Source organism: Lissotriton vulgaris, chromosome 11 (assembly GCF_964263255.1).
Source record: "Lissotriton vulgaris chromosome 11, aLisVul1.2, whole genome shotgun sequence".
In the NCBI taxonomy this organism is placed as follows: Eukaryota; Metazoa; Chordata; class Amphibia; order Caudata; family Salamandridae; genus Lissotriton; species Lissotriton vulgaris.
In genome coordinates, this window is record NC_141699.1 from 275191474 (window position 1) to 275216429 (window position 24956).

At 42.9% G+C, this 24956-nt stretch overlaps 1 protein-coding gene across 1 annotated transcript in view; it reads left to right on the forward strand.

The window, feature by feature from the left end:
- The window catches only part of LOC147679655 (uncharacterized), a 215292-nt gene that overhangs the window by 78599 nt on the left and 111737 nt on the right, over positions 1 to 24956 (forward strand). Inside the window, exons 3-4 of the mRNA XM_086943234.1 lie at positions 2274 to 2464; positions 14031 to 14228. Of these exons, the coding sequence (XP_086799360.1) occupies positions 2274 to 2464; positions 14031 to 14228 (389 nt within the window). The remainder of the gene's footprint in view (positions 1 to 2273; positions 2465 to 14030; positions 14229 to 24956) is intronic.

Below are 24956 nucleotides of genomic sequence, written 5' to 3' on the forward strand. Positions count from 1 at the left end.
TAATAACAGTCACAATGCGGTCACACTAATAACTCGAGTGGGGCCTTGTGTTTGACACTGGACCGTCAGAGAGAGCCTTGTATAGTGTTTGATTGAAACGTTCTGGGACGCCTCACTGTAACTTTCGAGAGTGACTCCAAGTGACGGTACTTTCTTCTAGTTTTGTACGTGAGTAGCGGCAACTCCAAAATGTGTAATTTCTTATGTGTATGAGGTTATAGCAAAACAATATTTGGTAAAAATCCATTGGTCTCGGTTTAATGTGCTATCTCAGGTATTCATACATGCTGCTTGCTTTTGTCGCATTCACTTTGGTGAGAGGATGTGGTGCAGCGGCCAGAGCGGTCCACTCGGGAGCTGGGGATCCGCGTTCAAGTCGCGGCGTCGGGGGACATCCAACATCCTTTGATTCTGGGCAAATCATTTAATCTCCCCTTGTCCATGTACAGCCAACGGCTACCCTCACGGATGAGAAGCCGCGGTATATACATCTACAAACTTGACTTAACAACTAACTCAACTATGCTGTTTAACACATTAAAACAACAAAATACCAATGCTGATGCACAATTTATCACCTTACATCCAGTGTATTAAACAAAACAATGTCACCATCAACCGCTTTTTCAGTTTGATGTAATCAAAATGAATTCAAAGAATAACATGTATAAATCAACAGAACATACCATACAATTTAAGAGTTTCCCAAAACACCAAGCTCCCCTTATCCACAACCTCTTTTTGATATAACAACCTTTCATCCATACAAACTTCTCTTTTACACACCATCTAGACACCCCTCTCTGTCAGTCTGTTCTATCATACATTCATAACATTCCCCTCACATACCAGCACACCCATACCCATACATCCTTTCAATATTTCATATACATACAAATCCGCAAAACAATCAAATGTACAGAATGGCCAAACAGAGGACAATTCTCAACAATACAAAACTTTCAATTTTTGACAATAATTTGTATACTTGATTGGCCATACAAAAAGGTTTACGCGTTTCAAACCCTACACATACAGGGTTCTCTTCAGGACCAAAAAAGCTTGTTCTATAGGGCGGGATCTGCCGACCCCTGCTGTACTTTCACACCTCAGATAGTCGTGTATTCGTTTTGATAGGCAATATGTCGACTGCCGGAAGGTCAAGGTGACGTCTTTAATTTCGGGAGTGACTCCTAGCTGTTTTTAGTTGATTTTAGCCCGTGGAGTCTTCATTTCATTTGACATCAATGAGCCTCGTTTCTCGTTATTCTTTTGGACAAGCCTTTTTCCCGACACAGTGTTCGTTTTCTCAGGCCCTTTTTGCAGTATCCAAGGCTAAGTAACGCAGGCTATTGGCCAGCTTGTTAGTATATCCAGGCAGATTGTGGCAAACCACGTTTAAAGTTAGCAAAGTGAGTTGTTGTATCTAGAAAGAGGTATTCCAGAAGGGACAAAGAATATGAAATCTTATTGCGGGCACTCCCAAAATACTTCCATGTTGCTCAAAGCGCCTGTCATATTTGCACCGTGGTTCAGCCCAACAGGTGGGAAGAAAACATGTGCTGTTAACATTGAACCTCTGAAAAAGACACTCAGTGTCCTTGGAAGGAGATCAGCATTGGAGCGCTTGAGATTGTCTTCTTGCCAACGTTTGATGTAATATCGAAAAACAAACAAAAAAACACATTCCCTACCCCTCAAGACGACAGAAAAATGACATATGGAAATTCTGGTCTTTTTGTAAGAAATAATGCTTCTGCTTAAAGTTGACGTCCTCAGGAGGCAGGCTGACCAACCCAACTTAAAATTATTTATTTCGCAAAAGCATCTTTTTCTCAAGACTCTACTGCTAAGTGGCATAATAATGGCTGCATGTGAACCTAGTCCTAGGTTAGAGGTTCACGATTATTGTTACAGATACGTAACTCGTTTCTTCTTATGAAACCATGATTTGATCCATGTGACTATCCCAAGGTCTTGGGTCACTTCTGTTGGACTAGCATACCTAGTCAATTGGACTAGCACACCTGAAAACCATGATGCATACTGGGAGCGCCTGGGTGTGAACCATGCTGGCCCGCTCACATGGAGTGGTCTGGCAGCCATGCTCAGTCTTGGGCACCGTGAAGCTACTGTCACCAGGATAAAGACGTGAAGAAACATCAAACAAACTGGTGGGTTCTTGAAATTCCCATGCCTGTTCACTCCTGTCATTGCTGCGATATTATCTATTATCTTCTTGTATAAGACTGTTCCTTTCTCTCTTCAAACAGGTTTGAAAGTCATCCGCTGCTGCAACTACTGCGAGATTGTTGGTTCCATCAAGGGGGAGAAGAAGTTCAGAGGGGCGCACTGGCATTGCTATTGCTGCCGCAATGGGTTCAACCGCCGGGACGAGGCCATCAAACATTACAAGACCCACTTCAGGAACCCTCACACTACCTTCCAGATCCAGGTCACCCAGGTGAGAGGTGTGTTCAGTGTACAACAAGACAGGTGTGCACTTCGCCATGAGACAGGTAACTGCACCATTAGAGATGGAAGGGACTTGCACTGAAAAAGAAAAACAGAGAGAGAGAAAAAGAGAGAGTATCTCCTTGCACATGTCTAATGGATGTTTTATACGCGTGTTCAGTGCAGTATGAAGGCGATTGTGCACCATAGTGTTAAACTGGGGTGCTGTTTGCTGCTCATTAATAGCAGTGCTATGTGAATTTGATGTAGTAGGTATTAGTAATCCCAACGATCCTCCTTTTGTTACCCACTGAACGATGAAAAGTTGCATGTGCTTGACTGTGATGAAAAGGCTACACATATATCTTAAACATGTCTCGGCAGCAGGTATATGAACTAGTATTATAACCTGGGACATAAGGCTACACACATATCTCTGCAGCAGGCACATCAACACCTTAGCTGTGTTACATGGATTGAAACCTTGAGACATGCAGGTTACGCATAGATGTCAACAACAGTGGCGCTGACCACTGGGCTAACTAGTTGAAATTAAAATTTAGAATGCATCGAGTACATATACATCCCCAAGAAGTGCTAATTTCCTTGAGATAACCAACCACAACATTTTATACATTTTCTTAAAGCACACAGCGCACTCAGTGTTTCATTAGTGCTGGACGGATTCTTTGCTAATATCTGCAGTGCTTCATACAGACTTTGGGGAATGCAGACTCAATAGTCTGTTTAATATTATCCTCTGTGATGCAGAACTTTCACCCACAGGGTTACTTACAACTGGTCCTAGGTGACTGATCCAGTCATGATCAAGCAGAATTGATATAATGCTACGACCATGTCATCAATTAACTGCTGAAGTGAAGCAGTTTGAATGGGACCCACAGGAAGAAGGGAAATCCATTTTGCTGCTTAAGAGCAGGAAAGGAAAACACTCACCAAAGAGTTGTTGGTAATTCTCAAGTTCAAAACAATCATTTTGACAACCTCTGAACGGTAAAAGCAATGACCACTCACAATAGAGGTGCATTGTGAGGCTTGGTGGATATCTTTTTACAGAGATTCTAGTGCATCAAACTAGTCAGAACAGAGTTGTACTGTGAATGCCTCAATACTTGGTTAAAAGGTGAGGAAGATTCTCATTGTGGCATTTTCTAAGCTATTTCATTGTTGAAATAATGGTGCATGTTCTACAAACACCATGCATCACTAGCATAAGCTGCTTGGGCAAATCTCTGCTGCAGTGCCGTTCAAGAACTCTAGATATCTGCACTTGTGACTCCACTGCATACTTCAAACCAGTAGAGAGGGGTGTATTTTTAAATCTCTGTGCGTGGCTCACTATACCAAAGGTCAGGATAGCATTCTTTAAGAGAAATTTAGATATTTATTTCTGTGATATGGGTACATTTTGGGTACTTTTCGCATACATCAACGATGGGACATTGATGCATACTGCGAATCAGGATAGAAGTGCGTTGTGTGACCCCTGAAGATCTCTAAATACTGTTGTAAAGGTCCCTGCTCGGTTCCATGTTTACTACACCGGTTGGGACAGAATGTTGTCTAATTTAACCTAATGAAAGCACTTGTACAAGAATCTCAAAAAACTGCAATGTAGAATTATGTGCATGGGTTGCCATTTGGAGTCAGTCCAGTAGGGGAATTGATATGCAGTGTTAAAGGCTGAGGACGAGTTGAAAAGGGCCAAGATGGTAGCAATTCCTTATCTGTGCTCAAGCATTCACTTCGCCATCCTATAATGGGCGACTCAATTCAAAGTCTTGGTCTAACACTGATCAGAATTTTGGCCAGGCATGATTGGGCATCCAGAAAAATGCACCCAGAAAAATGCACAGGTTACTGATATATAGGGGCCCGATGTAGGTGTCCATTTACCGACTGGTAACGGCCGATTTCGGCCGTTACGACCGGTAAATGGTCATTTCTGATGTAGGTGCCCAATTTTAACGATTCGGTAAATTTACTGAATCAGTAAATTTACTGAATCTTAACGATTCGGTATTTACCGAATCTGAAATACCTACATCCCCCCCCTTCCATTTTACCACTTCTTAAATACCGAATCGGTATAATTCGGTATTTAAGAAGTGGTAACATTAATTTGCCTACATCGGGCCCATAGTATGAAAGCACAAGCACAAAATGGACACCTTAGGACAAATTTGTGTTTACAGATCTTGTCCAATGTTTGTCCTCATTGAACGTTCAGCTGGGTATGCTCCCCATCACCTCGTAGGACCGATAAGTGTGACACAAAAAGCTCAGCTGTGTAAATTACACACAAAAAGACAGTTGTGCATGTGAGGCACTTGATTGTGTCTTTGTAACCTCAAACTTGTAGTGACCCAAGTGTGAAAAGATGACAGATGAGTCTCAATTTATTAGGGTTTGAAGTTTTCCCCAGCAGACCTCAATGTTGTTAGTGTCCCACCTGAGATCCCAAGGCCCTGTGTCATAGAAATGTTTTAACCACGTCAAGCCTATTTGAAGATGTAGTTTCATAAATATGTATCTGAAGGACAGTGGGGCACCCAAAAAAAACTGGACTGTTTACCAGGTTGTGGCTTTTGAAGTTCATCCATTAACCACAGCCACCAGCCATGAGCAGAAGAAGGTTCACGGGGACCAGTCAATAGTTGAAAACATAGATGTGCAAAAGCCTGTGGAAATGCCCTGTCTCCTCTATCCATCTTGATTTTCATAGTTTCGTTAACAAACTGGTGTTTTCCTTCTCTATTATGGTGTTGGAATAACATTTTCTGAGTGACATTAAGTTTGGTTAATTGCTCTGAAAACTGGCTTGTAGTTACTTATTTGATGCCATAAAGTAATACTGAGAAATCTTGGGGGTCCTATCTGGACAACTGTAAGTACTAGACTGGTCTGGTGTATTTGCAAAGAAATATCTCTGACTGAATATTTATTTTTATTACTTTACTATTTTATTTGTATACTTCTTGTGACAGATAACTTACATTTTATCTAAGCTCAAACCCCTGACCACTTCTTGGAGTAAGGCTCGATTGCTCAGTCCCAGCTCTCACTGGAGAGACAAGGAATCCAAGGCAGCCTTAGTGAGTCATTGCAAGTTACATAGAGGAGAAATAACAACCAAAGACTGATACTGCTGAGTACTCCTGCACACCAGAAGATGGATATATTAACAGCGCACACAAGAACAGGTATACATCCAGTACACACTAGAAAGATGTGTAGGGACAGAAGGTGACACATGATTTAGAAAAGCTGTGCCATTCTACCCTGTTCAGCTTTTATGGACTGCAATATATATTCCCTCAGTGATCTGTGTGAGCTCAATACAGGTGCTTCGTGTTTTCTTCTACCATTTCCCAGTAAGGCCTTGCTCTGCTGTTTAGACGGGGCCTCTAGAGAGTGACACTTACTCATAGTCTAGGGTGCCTACTTCTCCTTAATACCAGACAAAGGGGGAGATGGACAGTTGGTGGCAGATGATTATCGTAACTAGGGAATAGACTTTATACTTGTACCATTGGAGATGAAGTGGACCAAATAATCCCACAGATACCTGATCTCTTGTGGCGCTAGGCTCTGCTAGTATCACTTCGGCTCATAAGCAGTCATTAGATCTCTGCATCCCTAGGAGCCATGCTCCTCTCAATGAGGGCAAGAAGCAGACTTTGAAGCAACAAAACTAGTGATTGCCAGTACACTCAAAGAACAACTATATAGTGGTAAACATTACACGAAAACGCAGCAGCATGAATCACAACTGATATCTGACACAGTCAGTAGGCAAAATTGGACTGGTCTCATGTCCTCCTTAGGTCCTTCTTCCCAGATATGCAGAGCCACGTTATTAATATGATACTTCACAGTAAGTATTTTTTCAGCCAAGAGGTATCACTTCAAAGGAATAAAAAAAGACCCCAAAACAGCAGCCTCCTGTATTACCTGGTATCTTTGGCTTACATTTATATGAGATGGCTTCAGAAGTTGCCGAAGCAAGAGCATTGTGGGACTGCAAACAACTTGTTGTGACTCAGACACTGAAGGTCAGCCTACACTAGTGGATGCCACAGAATATATTAGTCCTTTCACAGATCCTGGTCCCACAGAGAGCATAGGATGGATGCTTCTCAAACAGTGTGGAGGTGCGTGTGGGACAGTTGATGGTCAGAGTATACTGTCCACAATACATGATTCTCCCAAACATGTGCCTCTTGGATTTGAAGTTGATTATCCTGCTCTTGAAGGATTTACAGAACCATATGCTGGGCAAGATGGTCCAGATCTTCACAGACAGTGCACTAGCTATGCTGTAACTCAGGGGGGGCAAAACTAATCCTCTTTCCAGACAAGCATAAGCTATTTCGCGTTGACAAACAGTAGCGATGTCTGCTTGGTCGACCAGTCCTGGGAGAACACGATGGCACGATAGATGCACTCAGTGAAGAGTTTGGAGTGATTCACAAATGGCAGTTAGTTAATGTTGTTTTACAGAACAGTTTTTGGTAATTGGTCATCCCACAGATAGATGTATGTATTGCTACTGAAAACAGAAAATGCCCAAGCTATGTCTTCGGGTACCTGTAGCCAGACGCAAGTGTCTATGGATCATTAGGTATGAGACATGTGTGCATTGTTTTGACCTCATTCAAGTCGCACCATTATGAGAAAGACTGCCATGGCCCTCCCAGTACAAGAATTGTCAGCTGATCTACAGCTTTTGTCAATGTGCTAGGACCAAGTTAAACACCAATATTTCAATAAGCTGAACTTAGCACCATTTGTACTGATAGCTTAGCGTCTGGGCTATAATATCTCCAACAAAGATGTCTTCTATGAGAGATTAGAATGGCAACTACAGAAGGTTGGTGTTCTGCAAAGTGGAAACGTTTCTTACAATGCAGAAAGCACATTTCATGGCATTTTGCAATACTTGTTAAATGGGGCCCCCTATGTAGATCCCTTTAGGCAGACCAAAAAAATACAGGCAATTTCAATTTCCCTGCACAAGGTTTTCCCTAGATCAAATACATAAGATCACCAGGCTGAATCCAGCCTCCCATATGGACACACAAATGCACCACTCACTAGGTTGAGGCACCCCCATTAAACCCAATGCAGAACTGTTCTTTGAAGCATGTGACTTTAAAAGGTGGCTTCCTCAATTGTGTTTGCATCACTGCATAGGTTAGGTTAACCCCTTCGATGCTGATGACGAGCTCAGCTCGTCATCAGCCACGGGGGGCGTGTGCGGATGACGAGCTGAGCTCGTCATCTTACGCGGCTTTTAGAAAAAAGCTGCGTAGGGGTAAAATAACCGCCGCAGCGATGCGGTTAAAATCAAGCACTGATGCACATTTACCCAAGCTTCTTACCAAAGGTGCTCTTTTTTGTTTATGACATTCCCTCATGAACATTCCCTCTTTCATGTAAGACCCCAAACTATCCAAAAAAGAGTGCTTCATACACTTGATATGTAGAGAACAGCCAATGCTCAACAGCCGTAAGAGAAGGGACTTCAGAAAGCAGTAGCAGCACAAATCGTAAAATATTCCGTTTCAAAATCCACTATTAAATGCTATACCTAAATTGTACAGTGTTTTCAGCTACACTATTCACTAGCAAACAAACGAGGGCACTTAGACCAGTGGGTGTCCTACAGAATGAAAGCAGCCTCATAAGCATTCGGTGACAATGTATCTTGTTAAGACCTCTGAAAGGCACAAATGTCGTCTTCAGTTCATAATTCAATAAATGTAACTTTCTGAATATTCCTTCAAGGTAAGGCATGACTTGGAGCCAGACTATTCTGAAGAATATGTTTGCTATCATGTACACTTAGCACTCACAACAATCACATCGGAAACATTGCTTTCTAGATTCGGCACATGGATCACACTGCAAAAGAAAATGTTTGCCTAACTGTAACAGTAGTTTTACAACTGGAGGCTATGCTGGGTTGACATTAGACCTTTTACATCTTGGATTTTCAATCTGAAGATGGAGTCTATAGTAAGAGCCATTGTGGATTTGGGGTTGGCGTTATCTAGCGTCACACTGAGCACACCTCTGAGTGATGCCAGAAAAAAATGTTGTCAATAAACAAGTTGATTTTCTGTGTGCCAAACCACTTGCTGAATCTAGAATAACATCAAGCGGCAAAGCGGTTATTAAAGATAAGGAACCTTTACCTCTGTTCTGTTGTTTGAGAGTAGAGCCTAAGCTTTACTGGTTAGAGGGTATTTGTTCTACAAAGGGTCAACATAGGCTGATCCACAGTTAATTATTTTCCGGCCATCCGAGGGCACCCAACTACTCTCCTTGTGATGCAGAACAGTTGTAACTGGTCTACCACTGGACTTGAGGAAGATTCATTTTTAGAAATAAAGGTGAGGGGCAAAGCTAACTTACACTAACTGTGAACTGGTAGCTGAAGAAGGAACACTCCATAGGAAGGCAAGGATGTTGGTGGCAACACCCAGGCCTCAACGGGTAGCTAAGAAGGAGAGGGTGGTACGATCTACCAAGGTACACAGACTCAGGAAGACCAGAGAGACTTTGTCACAAGGTATTTGAGTAAGACAAGCAGTAATGGGAAATTATGTGGCTTTCCTTTACACTTCTCCGCCACCTCTTTTCAAGATCGCTATGGTCTTTTTCTTGACAAGCTTGAAACCAATAAAATATCTATGCTGCAAACAAGATACTTGCCTCTCTCGAGGGCTTTGCTCCCATCTGACCTTTATATTTTGACATAACCACCCAGACTTACTTAGAGGCAAAGTCTGTGAGACAAAAGACTAGCATTTGCAATGCAATAGGTCACACATTTACACAAGTTTGAGCTATTGGCATTGTAAATGACAATGCCTTTTATTTATGTTTTCGTTTTTGAAACATAAATAAAACGCTTTGTCATTTACATTGCCAATAGCTTAAACTCGCGTAAATGCGCAACATATTGCATTGCAAATGCTTGTTTGTCAACCTGCACCCTGGCCAAATAAAGAATTCCTTCTACCCATTCATCAACCGTACGATAAAAACCTGCTAATTCTTAGAGTCTTTCCTCAGCCTATAGCTATCATCCTGTGGCCAGTCAACAACATTCCTGACCATGTGATGTTTTTGAACAGGATGGATGGCTGGATGGACAGATGGATGGATGGATGGATTTCATGGATGTACGAGCTATAAATAGTGTGTGTATGGATTATGCTACTGAAGACAATGGATGGATGGATGGTCTATGAAGAGCGTATGTATGAATGATAGTACTGAACACAATGGATGGATTGTCTATGAAGAGCGTATGTAGGAATGATGCTACAGAACACAATGGATGGTTGGATGGTCTACGAAGAGCGTATGTATGAATGATGCTAGAGAACACAATGGATGGCTGGATGGATGGTCTACGAAGAGCGTATGTATGAATGATGCTACTGAACAAGATAGATTGATGGATGGGTGAATGGATGGATGAAATGAGCAGATGATATAAGAAGGTAGAGATTTGTTGACAAAGTGGCAGATGCTAGAGAGAAAGAGAACAAAGGAGGAAAGCAGACAGCTGGTTGCAGAGACGGGTGGTCTGAGAGTGTAGTACACTAAGGGAAAAAATAATGAAGTCAGATGGGTGGATGTGGGTGTGTAACTAATCATCCTTCGTCAAGTGAAAGATGTGCAACTCAGAGGAGCCAGGGGTGTCTAGCAGTACCACCCCAACCCCAAATCCTGGCGAGTTTGCCCTGAGCATGTCCATGCAGCATAAGGCCCCCATAGTAAAACAGACCAGAGTAAACACGAAGCACACGCAGGGCAATAAATGCCCCCCCCCCTCCCACACACACACAAGCACATAAAGCCCTCCATTCTGCTTGGCGACTGACGAACGTCGTCGGTAACATCCTGCTTTAGGAGATGTAAGGTACAGATACTAGCTCCATCCTTGACTCACGCACTAATGAGGCAAAACATTCATTACTGTATCGATAGCGAACATGTTGGGCAGGATATGTTTTTGAATGCCAGATCGAATGCGCGCAAGTATCGATTCGCGGACCGTAGGATTGTGTGTGTTTGCCGAACACCCCTCAAGTCAGTGTGCTGCCTTTAGGCTACTTTTTTATGATTACTTTCCAGATGAGCACCACCTGGCACTGACAATGTCCTTTGAAATGAATGCCTCTAATAAGCACTGAATGTTCATGATGTAAGGTAACTCATTCATCGTAGCATTTTGAATCCGCAGAAACAAAAGACCGCTGAAAAAACAAAATAGCATACCTATGGATCCAAGAACCTTGCCTGTTTATATGTTCTGGCATTCAGTACTGTTACATCAGAATAAAGAGTATGCATCTTTTAATTACGTCACACGTTATATTTAAATGCTACATCGTGCTTGGTCGCCTCCCGGGCTGTGGGTTTTGCGAGCTCTGCGTTCTGATGCCAAACAGCACAGTGACAACGTGCCTTCTCTCTGACGTTCCAAGAGCAGCCTCTATAAATCCTACAAGTTTTATTTATGTCGTATTTGCCATGAGAATGGTGCTGAAATGGGGGAGTGTGAATCTTGGGGGGTTGTTTTCGCTGTTTTAGAAGTCAGCCCCCAAGTTGTCCCAGAGCGTGGCTGCGACTGAAACTGCTTTAAGTGAACGCGTGGTCTATTTATATAGGAATTCGTCAAGTGCTTTACTGCATGAGATTGTATTATGTTGAAAAAAAAAACGTTAAAAAAGAGCACACGCTGTTCACCTCAAAAACTCCTGCCAGGGGTGGGTGGTTTGGAACAAAGCTACAGAGCACAGTACAGGGAGAAATCATTAGTTCCTCAAAAAATAAATCATCATAGTGAAGAGAGACATGCAGTTTTCAGACAAATGCATTTTTTTTTATTGCTTTGTGACCCACCTCTGCTTTTTTACAACTGTAACAGCGTAGATTCCTTCCGGCAGAGTTAGTGTCTGCAGCCGAATAGGTCCAAAATTTCGAAGTAACATGGAAGTACAGAAAACAAGCCAGTAAACAAGCTAGCAGCAGACCCTCCTACGTCACGACAAACAAAGATGGAGTCAGCCAGTCCTGATGGGCTGTCCGAAAAGGCCACAGGGTGGGAACAAAAGCCTGATTTCCAATCACGAGCCAGCGTTTAGCCTGATCGACGACGCCAGCCAATAGAAAAGAGGGGCGGGGCTTAAACTCCACTTCAGAAATCAACTCGACGACAAAAGATCTTTAGACTAAGGGGGACATACCCCCTTAGTCTAAAAACCACACTGTTCAAACCTCTGCTGAAAAAACCAGGAGCTGATAAGTCAGAACTAAAAAATTACCGACCCATTGCCAGTCTTCCGTTCATGGCCAAAGTGGTGGAAAAGGCCATGAACCAACAATTAACTGAGTATATAGAAACCCACAAGAAGCTAGACGATACTCAGTATGGATTTAGGAAATACCATGGGACTGAAACTGCCCTTATCAAAGCAACCGAAGACATACGAACAATAAGAGACCAAGGCGGAACAGCGGTGTTGGTATTGCTGGATCTCTCAGCAGCTTTCGACACGGTCGACCATGGCACTCTGGTCGGCCGTGTTGGAAAAACAGGCATCTCCTCCACGGCAAGAGATCTCCTCGCCTCCTTTCTCTCGGAGAGAACGCAGGCTGTCTCTTTGGGCCCTTATCAATCTGCCAAATTGTCACAACCGTGTGGGGTTCCTCAAGGCTCATCCCTGAGTCCGACACTCTTTAACATATATGTGTCGGACCTGGCCAATGTCATCAAGGCACACGGGATGAGCCTTACCTCCTACGCGGACGACACACAACTAGTGTTGGCTATAAGGGGTGATGGCGAGGAAGTAGCTAAAACATTCCAGAGGGGACTGACAGAACTGGGGGATTGGATGGCAGCAAACTGCCTAAAACTTAACTCGGAAAAAACCGAAGTTATGATTTTTGGGCAACTCTCACCAGAATGGCCTACCTCGTGGTGGCCACAAACCTTTGGCGCCCCCCCTAATCCAGTGACCAAAGTAAGGAACTTAGGAATAATTTTTGACAATCATCTTAATTTTATGGACCATGCCAGCAAAGTGGCATCAGTTGCCCACCATAAACTGCGCATGATCCGAAAGATAAGTCCCTATCTTCCAACCACCGCCATTAAAACTCTGGTGAGCTCATTAGTCCTGACATCCTTAGACTATTGCAATGGGCTCTTTATCAACGCCCAAGCAAGAGTCCTAAAAAAACTGCAGACTATACAGAATGCAGCAGCACGTCTCATTCTGGGAATTCCAAAATTTGCTCCTTTATCCAATGCCATCCCCAAACTACACTGGTTGACGATTCAGAATAGAGCCAGATTCAAATCCCAGTGCATTGTATACAAAGTCCTAAACAAACAGGGTCCACAGTTCCTTAAAGACCATCTACGACCATACCAACCCACACGCCAACTGCGCTCTACTAACAGTAACCAACTTATGGTACCTCGAACCAAAACTGTGATGTGGGGAGACCGACGGTTTGTAGTGGCGGCTTCCAAACTTTGGAATACCCTACCCCAGGACATTAGGGCATGTCCCACGCTACTCCAATTTCGCAAGAAATTAAAAACTTGGCTGTTTAATAAATAAACTTCTAAATGACTCCAGGTATAGAATAATCATCAGAGCAAGGCAGTTTCACCCAGCCGGCAAATTATTCAGCGCCAAGACACCCCAGGGTATATGCTGCGCTTTACAAATGCCAATAAATAAATAAATAAATAAATAAGAGCGAACAGCGAATGCGCTGCAATGCTAGGCAACACCTAAAAAACGATAAATCAACAAATATTCTGAGGATTGCTCTGAAGTGAAAATCCAGGGCGGCTGACTCCGGAGCGTGGGGCTCGCAGTTCGATCCCCAGCGGCAGAAGCAGATCAGCTGAGCATCATGTGACTCTGTGCAATACCTCACTTAATCTCCTCAATGGCCCCCAGGGCCTTCAGACCCTTACGCGTGATTAGTTTGCGCTTTACAAATACTGGATTATTATATTAATATTATCCATCCTTCTTTTCTTCTTCACTTCTTTGCCGCTCTTCATCTTCCTCTCATTCTATCTCACTCATTTTTTTCGCCTCAGCAACCTTCTTTGCATCTGTGTGCCTCGTGCCTCGAGCTTCTACCTCTTTTCTGCCTCCCTTACATTTCTATATCTCTTTGGCCTTCCACACATCTCCATCTATATTTCTTTCTGCATATCTCTATCGTACCCCTTACTCAACTTGTGTATACTTTCCTCAGACCTCTTTTTCCATCTTGTGCCATCCTAAAATCTCCTCTACAGTAGTTTTCTGCATTTCATGCTGCTTTTGCTCTCTCTGGTTACTCCTCAAATCTCTGCCTTTTTCTTGTGCTGCTCAAACCCTAAATAGCTCCCCCATAATCTTTTGCCCTCCCCCAAACACTAATTCTCTGCTTAACACAATCCCTTTATATCTGAACATTTTCATATTTTATCTTTCTCTCCTTCTCTCCATTTTATACAGGATATTAACAGTCGCCACTATTACGAGTCCAGCCCAGAAGCTCACCCGAAAGCCTATGGTGGTCTTGCCATTGCTGTGGGAACCAACGTAGAACTGATGTCTCTTAGTTCAGAGATGGCAAAGGGTTCTCTGAATGCTGTTTCACCAGGTTTCCAAAGTGACCGAGGTACTGAGACCTTCACGCTTCACGCCCTCAAGGTATGAATGGATTGTGAAAGTGAGTCCTTGGGGGCTATGAGGGACACTGGTCAGAACAGGCTTTCTTCTCAAGGAGGGGGGACATTCTTTTCAATGGGTAGATTCTTAGAGCACCACAATACACAATTGAATAGAATGGATTCTGGCCCTTATCAAAAAAATCGGTTGTCTTTGATTTCATAGAAAAATTATTTCATAGAATACCATTACTGAGAAACAATTTCATCTAAACGGTTTAATGGACATTTTCAGAATGAAAAGCATTTACGTTTTTGTAGAAACCAATTCATAAAATGTCTTTTTGGTCGAAATTGGCTTTTAAATGCTTATTTGTTAAGTGTAGATGCAATGGTTGCAGGTCTTACTTTCAGAAGCAGTTTTGTCAGAGATATTTATGTCAGTACTTTACTTCTGGGGATATTATTTCATATTTATATCTTTTACATTGTCAAACAAATACTTTGGATGTGTATAATTCGCTGAACACTTACCACCTGTTAATATCAGCCTTCGTTGACCCCTCAGAATCCCTAAAAACCATCAATCCATGCCCCTTAAAACATTTCACCAGTTCTAAACTAGACACATCCCTGAAGCCTAAAAGCCCTTGCTACCCCAAAAAACTCCCCCATCCCTGAACCATAAAATCACTCACTACCCTTAACTCCACCCATTCCTGAACCCTAAAAACCCCTTTCGGTGTGTAAACCCCACGCATCAAGAGACACACCTATGGGGAGACTGTCTTAAATATGTCCAACGTAGATGGAGAGGTCAATTTTTCGCTACATCCTATTCGGGATTTGCCAGGGGGGCGCTAATCTGGGTGGCACCTAGGGTTTGGTAGGTTTGTGATAGTGGTGGGGACGCTAGATGGACGCAGTATATGCCTGGTAAATATTTATGCCCCAAGCAGTGATGATGGTGGGTTTCTGCGTCGCGTTCTGGGACAGTTAGATCTGGACCCAGACACATAATTGATTGTTGCAGGTGACTTTAACTGTGCCCTAGATGGGGAGATAGACAGGTACCCTCCAAAGCTGGATACTAAACCTAGAGTCAGAGAAGCGATAGGCCAGATGCTCCACAATTATGGCTTGTTAGATTTATGGAGACACCGCAATCCTGCTCGCCGAGTGTACTCGTGCCACACACCTGCTGCCAATACCCACAGTAGACTAGATGATTTTTTTGTTCATAGGACGGCGGTACATCAGATAGCTGAGGCGCAATACCTGGCTCACTATTTGTCTGACCACTCCCCACTGTTAATCACTTACTCGCTAGGCCGGCCGAGATCGAAGGTACCACTATGGAGGCTTAACACTGAGGCATTTAGCGACTCGACCAATAAGGACGCTATCTTGAATGGACTGTATGCTTATTTGAAGGTCAACTGGGGTTCGGCTAATACCAGGGCGACCAAATGGGATGCTATGAAGGTGGTCTTGCGTGGGATATGTTTGTCCTTGGAGGTGGGCGTTAAAAAGGTCCTGGAGTTCGACCTCTGGCGGTATGAAGAGCGATTGGCGGCACTGGAGAAAGACCTTCCATTGAGCTGGGAGAGGCTGCCTCAATGACTGACGTGCGGCTGAAGCTAGGGGACACTTGGGCCTCGCTCGGAAAATTTAATAGAATGGCTAGTAGGCGACGTTGGTATACGGAAGGGGATAAAGTGGGACAGCTCCTAGCACCCCTGATTAGGGCGAAGACTCAACATCACCCGATCCTGACACTTGAGAATGACCAGGGCCAGGTGGTATACACCCAACAAGAGAAGCAGTTTTGTCAGATATATTTATGTCAGTACTTTACTTCTGGGGATATTATTTCATATTTATATCTTTTACATTGTCAAACAAATACTTTGGATGTGTATAATTCGCTGAGCACTTACCACCTGTTAATATCAGCCTTCGTTGACCCCTCAGAATCCCTAAAAACCATCAATCCATGCCCCTTAAAACATCTCACCAGTTCTAAACTAGACACATCCCTGAAGCCTAAAAGCCCTTGCTACCCCAAAAAACTCCATCATCCCTGAACCATAAAATCACTCACTACCCTTAACTCCACCCATTCCTGAACCCTAAAAACCCCTTTCGGTGTGTAAACCCCACGCATCAAGAGACACACCTATGGGGAGACTGTCTTAAATATGTCCAACGTAGATGGAGAGGTCAATTTTTCGCTACATCCTATTCGGGATTTGCCAGGGAGGCGCTAATCTGGGTGGCACAGAGGGTTTGGTAGGTTTGTGATAGTGGTGGGGATGCTAGATGGGCGCAGTATATGCCTGGTAAATATTTATGTCCCAAACAGTGATGATGGTGGGTTTCTGCATCGCGTTCTGGGACAGTTAGATCTGGACCCAGACACAGAATTGATTGTTGCAGGTGACTTTAACTCTGCCCTAGATGGGGAGTTAGACAGGTACCCTCCGAAGCTGGATACTAAACCTAGAGTCAGAGAAGCGATAGGCCAGATGCTCCACAATTATGGCTTGTTGGATGTATGGAGACACCGCAATCCTGCTCGCCGAGTGTACTCGTGCCACACACCTGCTGCCAATACCCACAGTAGACTAGACTATTTTTTTGTTCAAAGGACGGCGGTACATCAGATAGCTGAGGCGCAATACCTGGCTCGCTATTTGTCTGACCACTCCCCACTGTTAATCACTTAGTCGCTAGGCCGGCCGAGATCGAAGATACCACTATGGAGGCTTAACACTGAGGCATTTGGCAACTCAACCTATAAGGACGCTATCTTGAATGGACTGGATGCTTATTTGAAGGTCAACTGGGGTTCCGCTAGTACCAGGGCGACCAAATGGGATGCTATGAAGGTGGTCTTGCGTGGGATATGTTTGTCCTTGGAGGTGGGCATTGAAAAGGTCCTGGAGTTCGACCTCTGGCGGTATGAAGAGCGATTGGCGGCACTGGAGAAAGACCTTCCATTGAGCTGGGAGAGGCTGCCTCAATGACTGACGTGCGGCTGAAGCTAGGGGACACTTGGGCCTCGCTCGGAAAATTTAATAGAATGGCTAGTAGGCGACGCTGGTATACGGAAGGGGATAAAGTGGGACAGCTCCTAGCACCCCTGATTAGGGCGGAGACTCAACATCACCCGATCCTGACACTTGAGAATGACCAGGGCCAGGTGGTATACACCCAGCATGAGATTAACAACCCATTCCAGACCCATTTGACTAAAATATACTCCGAGCCCCAGCCCACCACGGCCCCCGAGATCATAGAGGCCTATCTTGCTGAATTAACTTTGCCCTGAGTAGATTCGGAAAACCAGGAGGACTTAGGCGGCCCCCTTAGAGGGTAGGAAGTGCTTGCGGCAATCGCCCACCTGAAGACTGCAAAATCCCGTGGGATGGACAGCATAACAGCCGAACACTATAAGGAATATGGAGGGGTGCTGATCCTCAAACTCCTGGACATTGCGGCGGAGGCCAATGAATGCGGAATGCTTCCAGACTCCATGCGGGAAGCATTGATAGTATTGATCCCCAAACAGGGGAAAGACCCCCTCCCCCCCAGCTCTTACAGGCCAATTTCAATGCTGAACGTAGATCTTAAAATCATTAGCCAGGTGTTGGCAAGTAGGCTCCTTCCTTATCTTCGGCAGCTGGTCCACGACGACCAGTCCGGGTTTATAGCGGGCAGAAATACACTGCGGAATATTTGTCGCTTCGCCCACGTCATGCAGTCATTGGAAGGACGGGCTCAGCAGAACAGCTTGGTATTTCTTGATATCGAACAAGCATTCAATTCGGTCAGATGGGACTACCGATGGCAGGTACTTTTAAAAATGGGGCTGGGGTTTGTTAATTGGATGAAGCTGCTCTACGCTTGACCAGTGGCAAGGGTTCGCACGGGCCGATATGTCTCAGACACCATACCCATAGAGCAGGGAACGCGGCAGGGCTGCCCGCTCTCCCTGTTGCTATTCACCTTGGCAATGGAGCCACTGGCTTACCACCTCCGCGGGATACTCGAGGGACAGGGCATACAGGTGGGGAGTTCGGAGCATGTTGTATCGATGTACGTGGACAACGCGCTGATATACCTGAGTCGGCCGACTCAGTCCTTACCGACACTTATGGCTGCATTATCACAGTTTGCAGCTGCCGCCGGGCTTTGCATTAATAGAACAAAATCACTGCTTTACGTGGTCGGACTGGAGTGTGACTGGGAGGGGACACAACGCCCGGAGATGGGACTTCCGTGGGTGGACGACACACTTCGATATCTGGGGATCTGGATTCGAAGGAATGCGACTATCTTTTATCAGCATAATGTGGGCAGGATTATACGGGGTCTTCGGGGTAGTATTGCCTTCTGGAAAACACTTAAACTCTCCGTAATGGGTAAGATTGCCTTAATAAAGATGGTGGTCCTACCTCGAAGCCTATACACTATGCAGGGTTCTTTCTTTGAACTTCCGCACCAGATTTTTAGGGAACTGAATGCATTGCTGGTCCTATTATTGTGGAATGGGAAGCGTTGTCGGATAAGTCTAGAGGTCATGAAACGTAGATGGGGTAAGGGGGTTTTAGAGATCCCAGACTTGGATCTTTACTATTTTGCGTCACAATTGCAACATGCAATAACCTGGTTGGACACAGATCCCTCGTGGGAGAAATCCCTGCTGGCAGGTACATACGGGGACCGGCAGCTGGGAACGCTCCTATGGCGGGCAGGGGGGCACCGAGAACATGGCCCTCCCTTGGCGTGGCTTGTAGCGGCATTATGGCAACTGGTGGTTCGGCGCATCTTCCGAGAATGGCCGTTTGCCCCGGAACTTGATTTCTGGCTGATGCCACCCTTTGCTCAAATAGACCAGGGTATGACTATGGATAAATGGAAGGAGGGGGGCTGCCTGATGTTGTCTGACCTCTACCCGGAAAATAAATTTATCACTTATCAGGAGGCGGTGACTACCTTCGAGCTGGGATCAGAGCAATTCCTGCAATACGCGAAGTTGGCAGCAACGGCGCGGCAATTATGGCCCTCGTTTCCAGAGGCTCCGGAGCTCCTCCAAACCCTGGTCACCATGATCTCGATGGCAGGGGGGCGAAAGTTCGTTATCCACCTCTACAGGGCATTGAGGTACGATAATAAGATTGGCCCCCTGAAGATAGAACACAAATGGCAGCAGGTGTGTCCGCAGGAGATCTCGCCGCAAGATTGAGAAAAAATACACAAGAGTGTGCGGAAGGTGTCGGTGAGTAACTGCTTCAAACAAATCCAATATAATATCGTACACATGGCTTATCTCTCGCCCAGGAGGCTCCAAGCCATTGATAGTTCCAGGGATCCACATTGCCCTAGATGTCGCAACGATCAGGCAGATTTTACGCATATGTGTGGCAGTTCCCAATAATCCAGATGTACTGCGTAGCAGTCCTCGAGAATCTGGCCAAGATCACGGGGTGGACAGTCACCCTAGACCCACGTGCCTGTTTCCTAGGCTTCATTCCCCGAGATCCTAAGCGGAAGATACGCAGGCGATTATTGATGCTTTGTCTGGTTATAGCCAAGCGGCGTATTGCCAATCCATTGGCTAACCCAGCAAGGGCCTGTACTAGCAAAGTGGAGGACAGACCTAAGAGAGTGGGCTTTAGCTGAGGAGGGAAAAATTCGAAACACCAGGAAAGATGCTAAATTTGAACCTTAAAAACCCTCACCAGCCATAAACTACCCCATTCAAAATCTCTCAACTCCCTCACACTCTACCCATCCCTGAAACCCAAAAACACCTCACACATCTAAACATCACTCATCCGTGAACCCTAAAAACCCCTCACCACCCCCATACTCCATCTCTGAACCATAGGAACCCCTTTCTATGCCTACACTCCAATTATTCCTGACCCTAAAAATCCTTCATCACCCTAAACATTACCCTCCCTAAACCCAAAAACCCCACAGTAGTCTTAAACTCCTCCCATATTTAATGTAATTTTGAATGTTTTCTTAAACTTACCTTTCCTTTAAAATGTTTTTGTATTTCTATTTATTTTTTGTATTGCCTCAAAATTGTTGCTCCATAAAATTGGGTTTCCATGACTGCGTTCCCACCAATATGCTTTCTTTGTTTTAGTTTTTCTATGAATTCACCTGCTACCAATAATTCAACATCGGATATAGGAGAAAGAAATAGTGGAAGCCTCAAACCAATGGGACTTTCCTTCAAATCCAAATCACATTTCTGTCCTCTGACAGCATCTGGATCTGTCCCCATGTTGACACCAGCCTCCTTCTGCCCTGATATGCCCTTTCTCTTCTTGGTTCTGGCGAGTGACCAGCTTGGTATAGAGTATATACCTGAGGTGATTTCTCTGGGTTATGAGAGATGTCCTCTTTCTTCACTCTGCTATTGATTATCCTCTCCATTCCCAGGCCTCTGAACAACCATCTTCCTGATTTATAGAACATACAGTGACTGTCCTTCCTTTTCTTTGCCACCTAGAAGGTCATGCTTCAGTCGTTCTGTCTACTGAAGATGATCCTTTCTTTTCCACAGTCTCTGCGTGATCTTCATTTTCTCTTTTTAACCTGCCATGATGTCCTTCAATTTCTCCCATAATTTTGTGATTGTCATTCCCTTTTAGCTTATGGGTGAATGCCTTTAACGTTCTCTCTCAATTGGGGGATTGCCCTTCCCTTTCAATAACGCGTGGGATTGTCTTTCACTTTTACTCCCCTTTCGGTGATTTCCCTCCCCTTACTCTGACCTCTGGTTAATAATGTTTCATTTTCTTCAGATTTTCATGGGTGTCCTTCCCCTTATTTGATCTCTGGGTTGTCGACCTCCCCTTCCCCTCTGTGTCAGTCCTCTTATTTCTCTATCACGGAGGTGTTCATAATTTTATTTTTTCCCCTTTACTTAATAAGGATTTTGTTTCTCAGCCTAAATGTAAAAACATGGGTAATGGGTTGTTGAGATGCCTTTGCAGAAGCAGGCATGGAGCTTAGATACTATATTGAAATAGTGTCATGTTTGAAGTATGTGACATGCCTCTGCAAGCCAAAAAAATGCTTAATGCCTAAATGCTTACAGTCATGGAAATAGATTTAACATGTACAGTAGATACAGTCTACTTGTAAGATCAGGCATGAAGATCTATCAAAAGGGGGCTTGTCGCTGACCTATATTATAATGATTTGGAAGATGTACCAAGCTGTGAGGGCCATTAGCCCTCTACGCTAGAGCCAATGATAGTTTGCCCAGCTGCCAGATGTCTACCTAGGGAGGTCCGCTGCAGGCAAGCAGCAGATATGAAGTTTGAGTGATGGACTGTGGATGTTATAAAAGAAATATGCCCAGAGTAACAAGTGGGCTTTAGGATGACAATTATTGTTAATTCCTTGTGACATATTACATCGTTTGTGTCCAGTATCATTCTCCACTACGGATGAATGTTTTACCCTCAAAATACTATTGATAAATATGTAACAGTGAAGTGTTGGGGGGAAAGTAAACTCCATATGGGTTCAGCAGTACATCTTTGGCCTAATATAGACTGTATCTCTGGAAGCAACCATAGTTGTTAGATTCAGGGGAACAGGAAAAGTATTGAACTTATTTAGAACGGCATGTGGTGCCCAACAATATTGTTCTTTGGCCACTCACCTTTTAATTCTTTCTTTGTTACATATTTATGCTTTCAAGGAGAGTTGTGTTGCTGTGTGCACTTCCAAGCTAAATAGCAGGAATACTGGTCAGTCACAGATGCAGTTGATAAAGCGCACCTTGATTCAACTGCTATCGCCCTGGGGTTTCGCAGGGTTCCATCCAGCTAATTCCCAGTAGATCCAGGCCATGGCACCAGTGGAAAAATTCTCATTTCTAGTCACTGGATCCTAAATAAATAGAAACATATTTGACAAATATTCGACCAACGCATTTCTACAAACATCCCTTATCTTGACAATAACACTTCTTTTGCTTTTGGAATACATGTGAAATGGATTCCTAGTTTATTTTGAATAATTCTCTAATTGTTGTGGTAAGTTTCTTCATTGCATAAGTACTCCAAAGTTTGGACCACAGTAGTGCAATTGGAGGGCCGGATGCGGGGCTTGGGGACAGTAGGGTGGAATCATCTGTCTTCCAAGAAAGAGCTAAACAAGTCGAGCCGCCAACACCATACTAGGAATAAGAGTGACAGTAATCGTAGTAAGGGGGTATGAGATTCTTTCTCCTTAGTCCTATATTGTATTGTATTGTATTGTAATTGCATTTATATAGCGCTTACTACCCCTGACGAGGCGTCAAAGTGCTTTTTCGGCGAGTAGCACGCTACTCCGTAACCCATAGAGGATTAGTGTTGAATTAGTATAGTGAAACATGCAAGTACATTTAAGTGGTGGATAGGTTAGTCAGTTATTTGGATTTGGAATGATAGCAGAATGATAGAGGAGGAAAAAAGGTTTGTATTTATCTAGCGCTTGTTACCCCTAATGGGGTATTGAGGCACGCTATTCAGGAAGCCCATAAAGAATTAGTGGTGAATTAATATGGTGAGATATGAAAGTAATTTCAGTGGTGGATATGAGTCAGTTATTTGGAGTGAGCAGGATAGCGGAGGAATAAAAGGGGAAGAAAGGTTTGCATTCATATAGCACTTGTTACCCCTGATGGAAGTTGAAGCGCTTTTCTGGATAGTAGCACGCTACTCCGGAACCATAAAGGATTAGTGTTGAAAATTAGTATAGTAAAATATGAAGTAATTTGTGTAGTGGATATGTTATTCAGTTATGTGGGTAGAGAAGGGTAGGTGGCGGGATAGTGAAGGGAAAGAGGTTTGTATTTATAGAGCACTTGCTACCCCTGATGGGGTTTTGAAGCGCAAGTATCACGCTTCTCTGGAACCCGGTACACAGACAAAATATCGAGATTTAAATTTCGAAATACAATTATATCGAAGTTTAAATATCGATGGGACATAATATAGAAGGTAAGTAATATCGACAGTCTTAATATCGATATTAGTATGATGGCAGTAATTTCGAAGTTTGAAATATCGATGTCAATAATATCGAAATCAATAATTTCGATGTTACTAATATCGATTTTTAAATACATTTTGTGTATATTATAATGTATTTATTATGTTTTATTGTGTAATTTTTAATGTAATTTAATTAAATATTGTCTTTTAGTACTGTAGCGGGTTGTGGGTTTATAGGGGAATAGGGTGGGAAGTAATTTAATAATAATCAATTAATTAATATATGTTTGTAAATATTTTTAATTAATAATTAATTGGTAATTAATTAATATTCATTAGTTAATTCATTATTATAATTTTGTACATATTTTAATTAATAATTAATTGGTAATTAATTAATATAAATTAGTTAATTACATTAATTAAAGTAATTTTTTTATATATATAATTTTTTGTTATTGTTAATTAATTAATTGGGAAAAAATAATATTAATTATTAAATTTAATTAATCACAGCTAATGTGCTAATATATTTACTTTATTGTTATTGTTAATTAATAATTAATTGGTAATTAAATAATATTAATTAATTTTGGGTAAAGGAGTATTTTTAGGGTTCAGGGTCAGTTTTGGGTTTTTGGGTAAAGGGGTATTTTTAGGGTTCAGGGTCAGTTTTGGGTTTTTGGGTAAAGGGGTATTTTTAGGGTTCAGGGTCAGTTTTGGGTTTTTGGGTAAAGGGGTATTTTTAGGGTTCAGGGTCAGTTTTCAGTTCTTGGGTAAAGGGGTATTTTTAGGGTTCAGGGTCAGTTTTCAGTTTTTGGGTAAAGGGGTATTTTTAGGGTTCAGGGTCAGTTTTCAGTTTTTGGGTAAAGGGGTATTTTTAGGGTTCAGGGTCAGTTTTCAGTTTTTGGGTAAAGGTGTATTTTCTGGGTTCAGGGTCAGTTTTCAGTTTTTGGGTAAAGGGGTATTTTTAGGGTTCAGGGTCAGTTTTCAGTTTTTGGGTAAAGGGGTATTTTTAGGGTTCAGGGTCAGTTTTGGGTTTTTGGGTAAAGGGGTATTTTTAGGGTTCAGGGTCAGTTTTGGGTTTTTGGGGTACAGTCGTACAGGGTAAAAATAAAATAAGTTTAAATTAAATCAATTAAATGAAATTAAAAAATATAAAATTACATTAAATTATTAAGTTTTTAATTTATTTTAAATGTATATGTATTAGTTTTAATTTTTTAATTATGTTTTAATATTTTTATTTAATATTTGTAACATTATATGTATTTTATAATTATTTTTACATTATTATTAATACATTTAAAAAACGATATTTTTAATTTCGATATTTTTGTACTACGATATTAATTTTTCGATATTTTTGTACTTACCTTGTTAGGGATAGGATTCCTATATTTTTGACTTCGATATTTTTGTTCCGATATTTTTGTATTTCGATATTTTTGATTTCGATATTTTGTCAGACATTCCTGGAACCCATCAGGATTAGTGTTGAATTAGTATGGTGAAACATGAAAGTAATTTTAGTGATGGATATGTTAGTCAGTTATTTGGATTGAGAAGGGTTGGGGAGGGGTAGAAAAGAGGGAAGAGTTCAGAAAGGTTTGTTTTGTCGGATCTGTATAGTAAAAGAGGTGTCAGATGATGCAAGGAGGGGCAGAGTAGGAGAGAGTCTAGAAAGAGTTATTTTGGGGGTCATAGTAGGGGAATGGAGTTTGGGATAAATGAGAGAGTGGAAGTAGAGGATA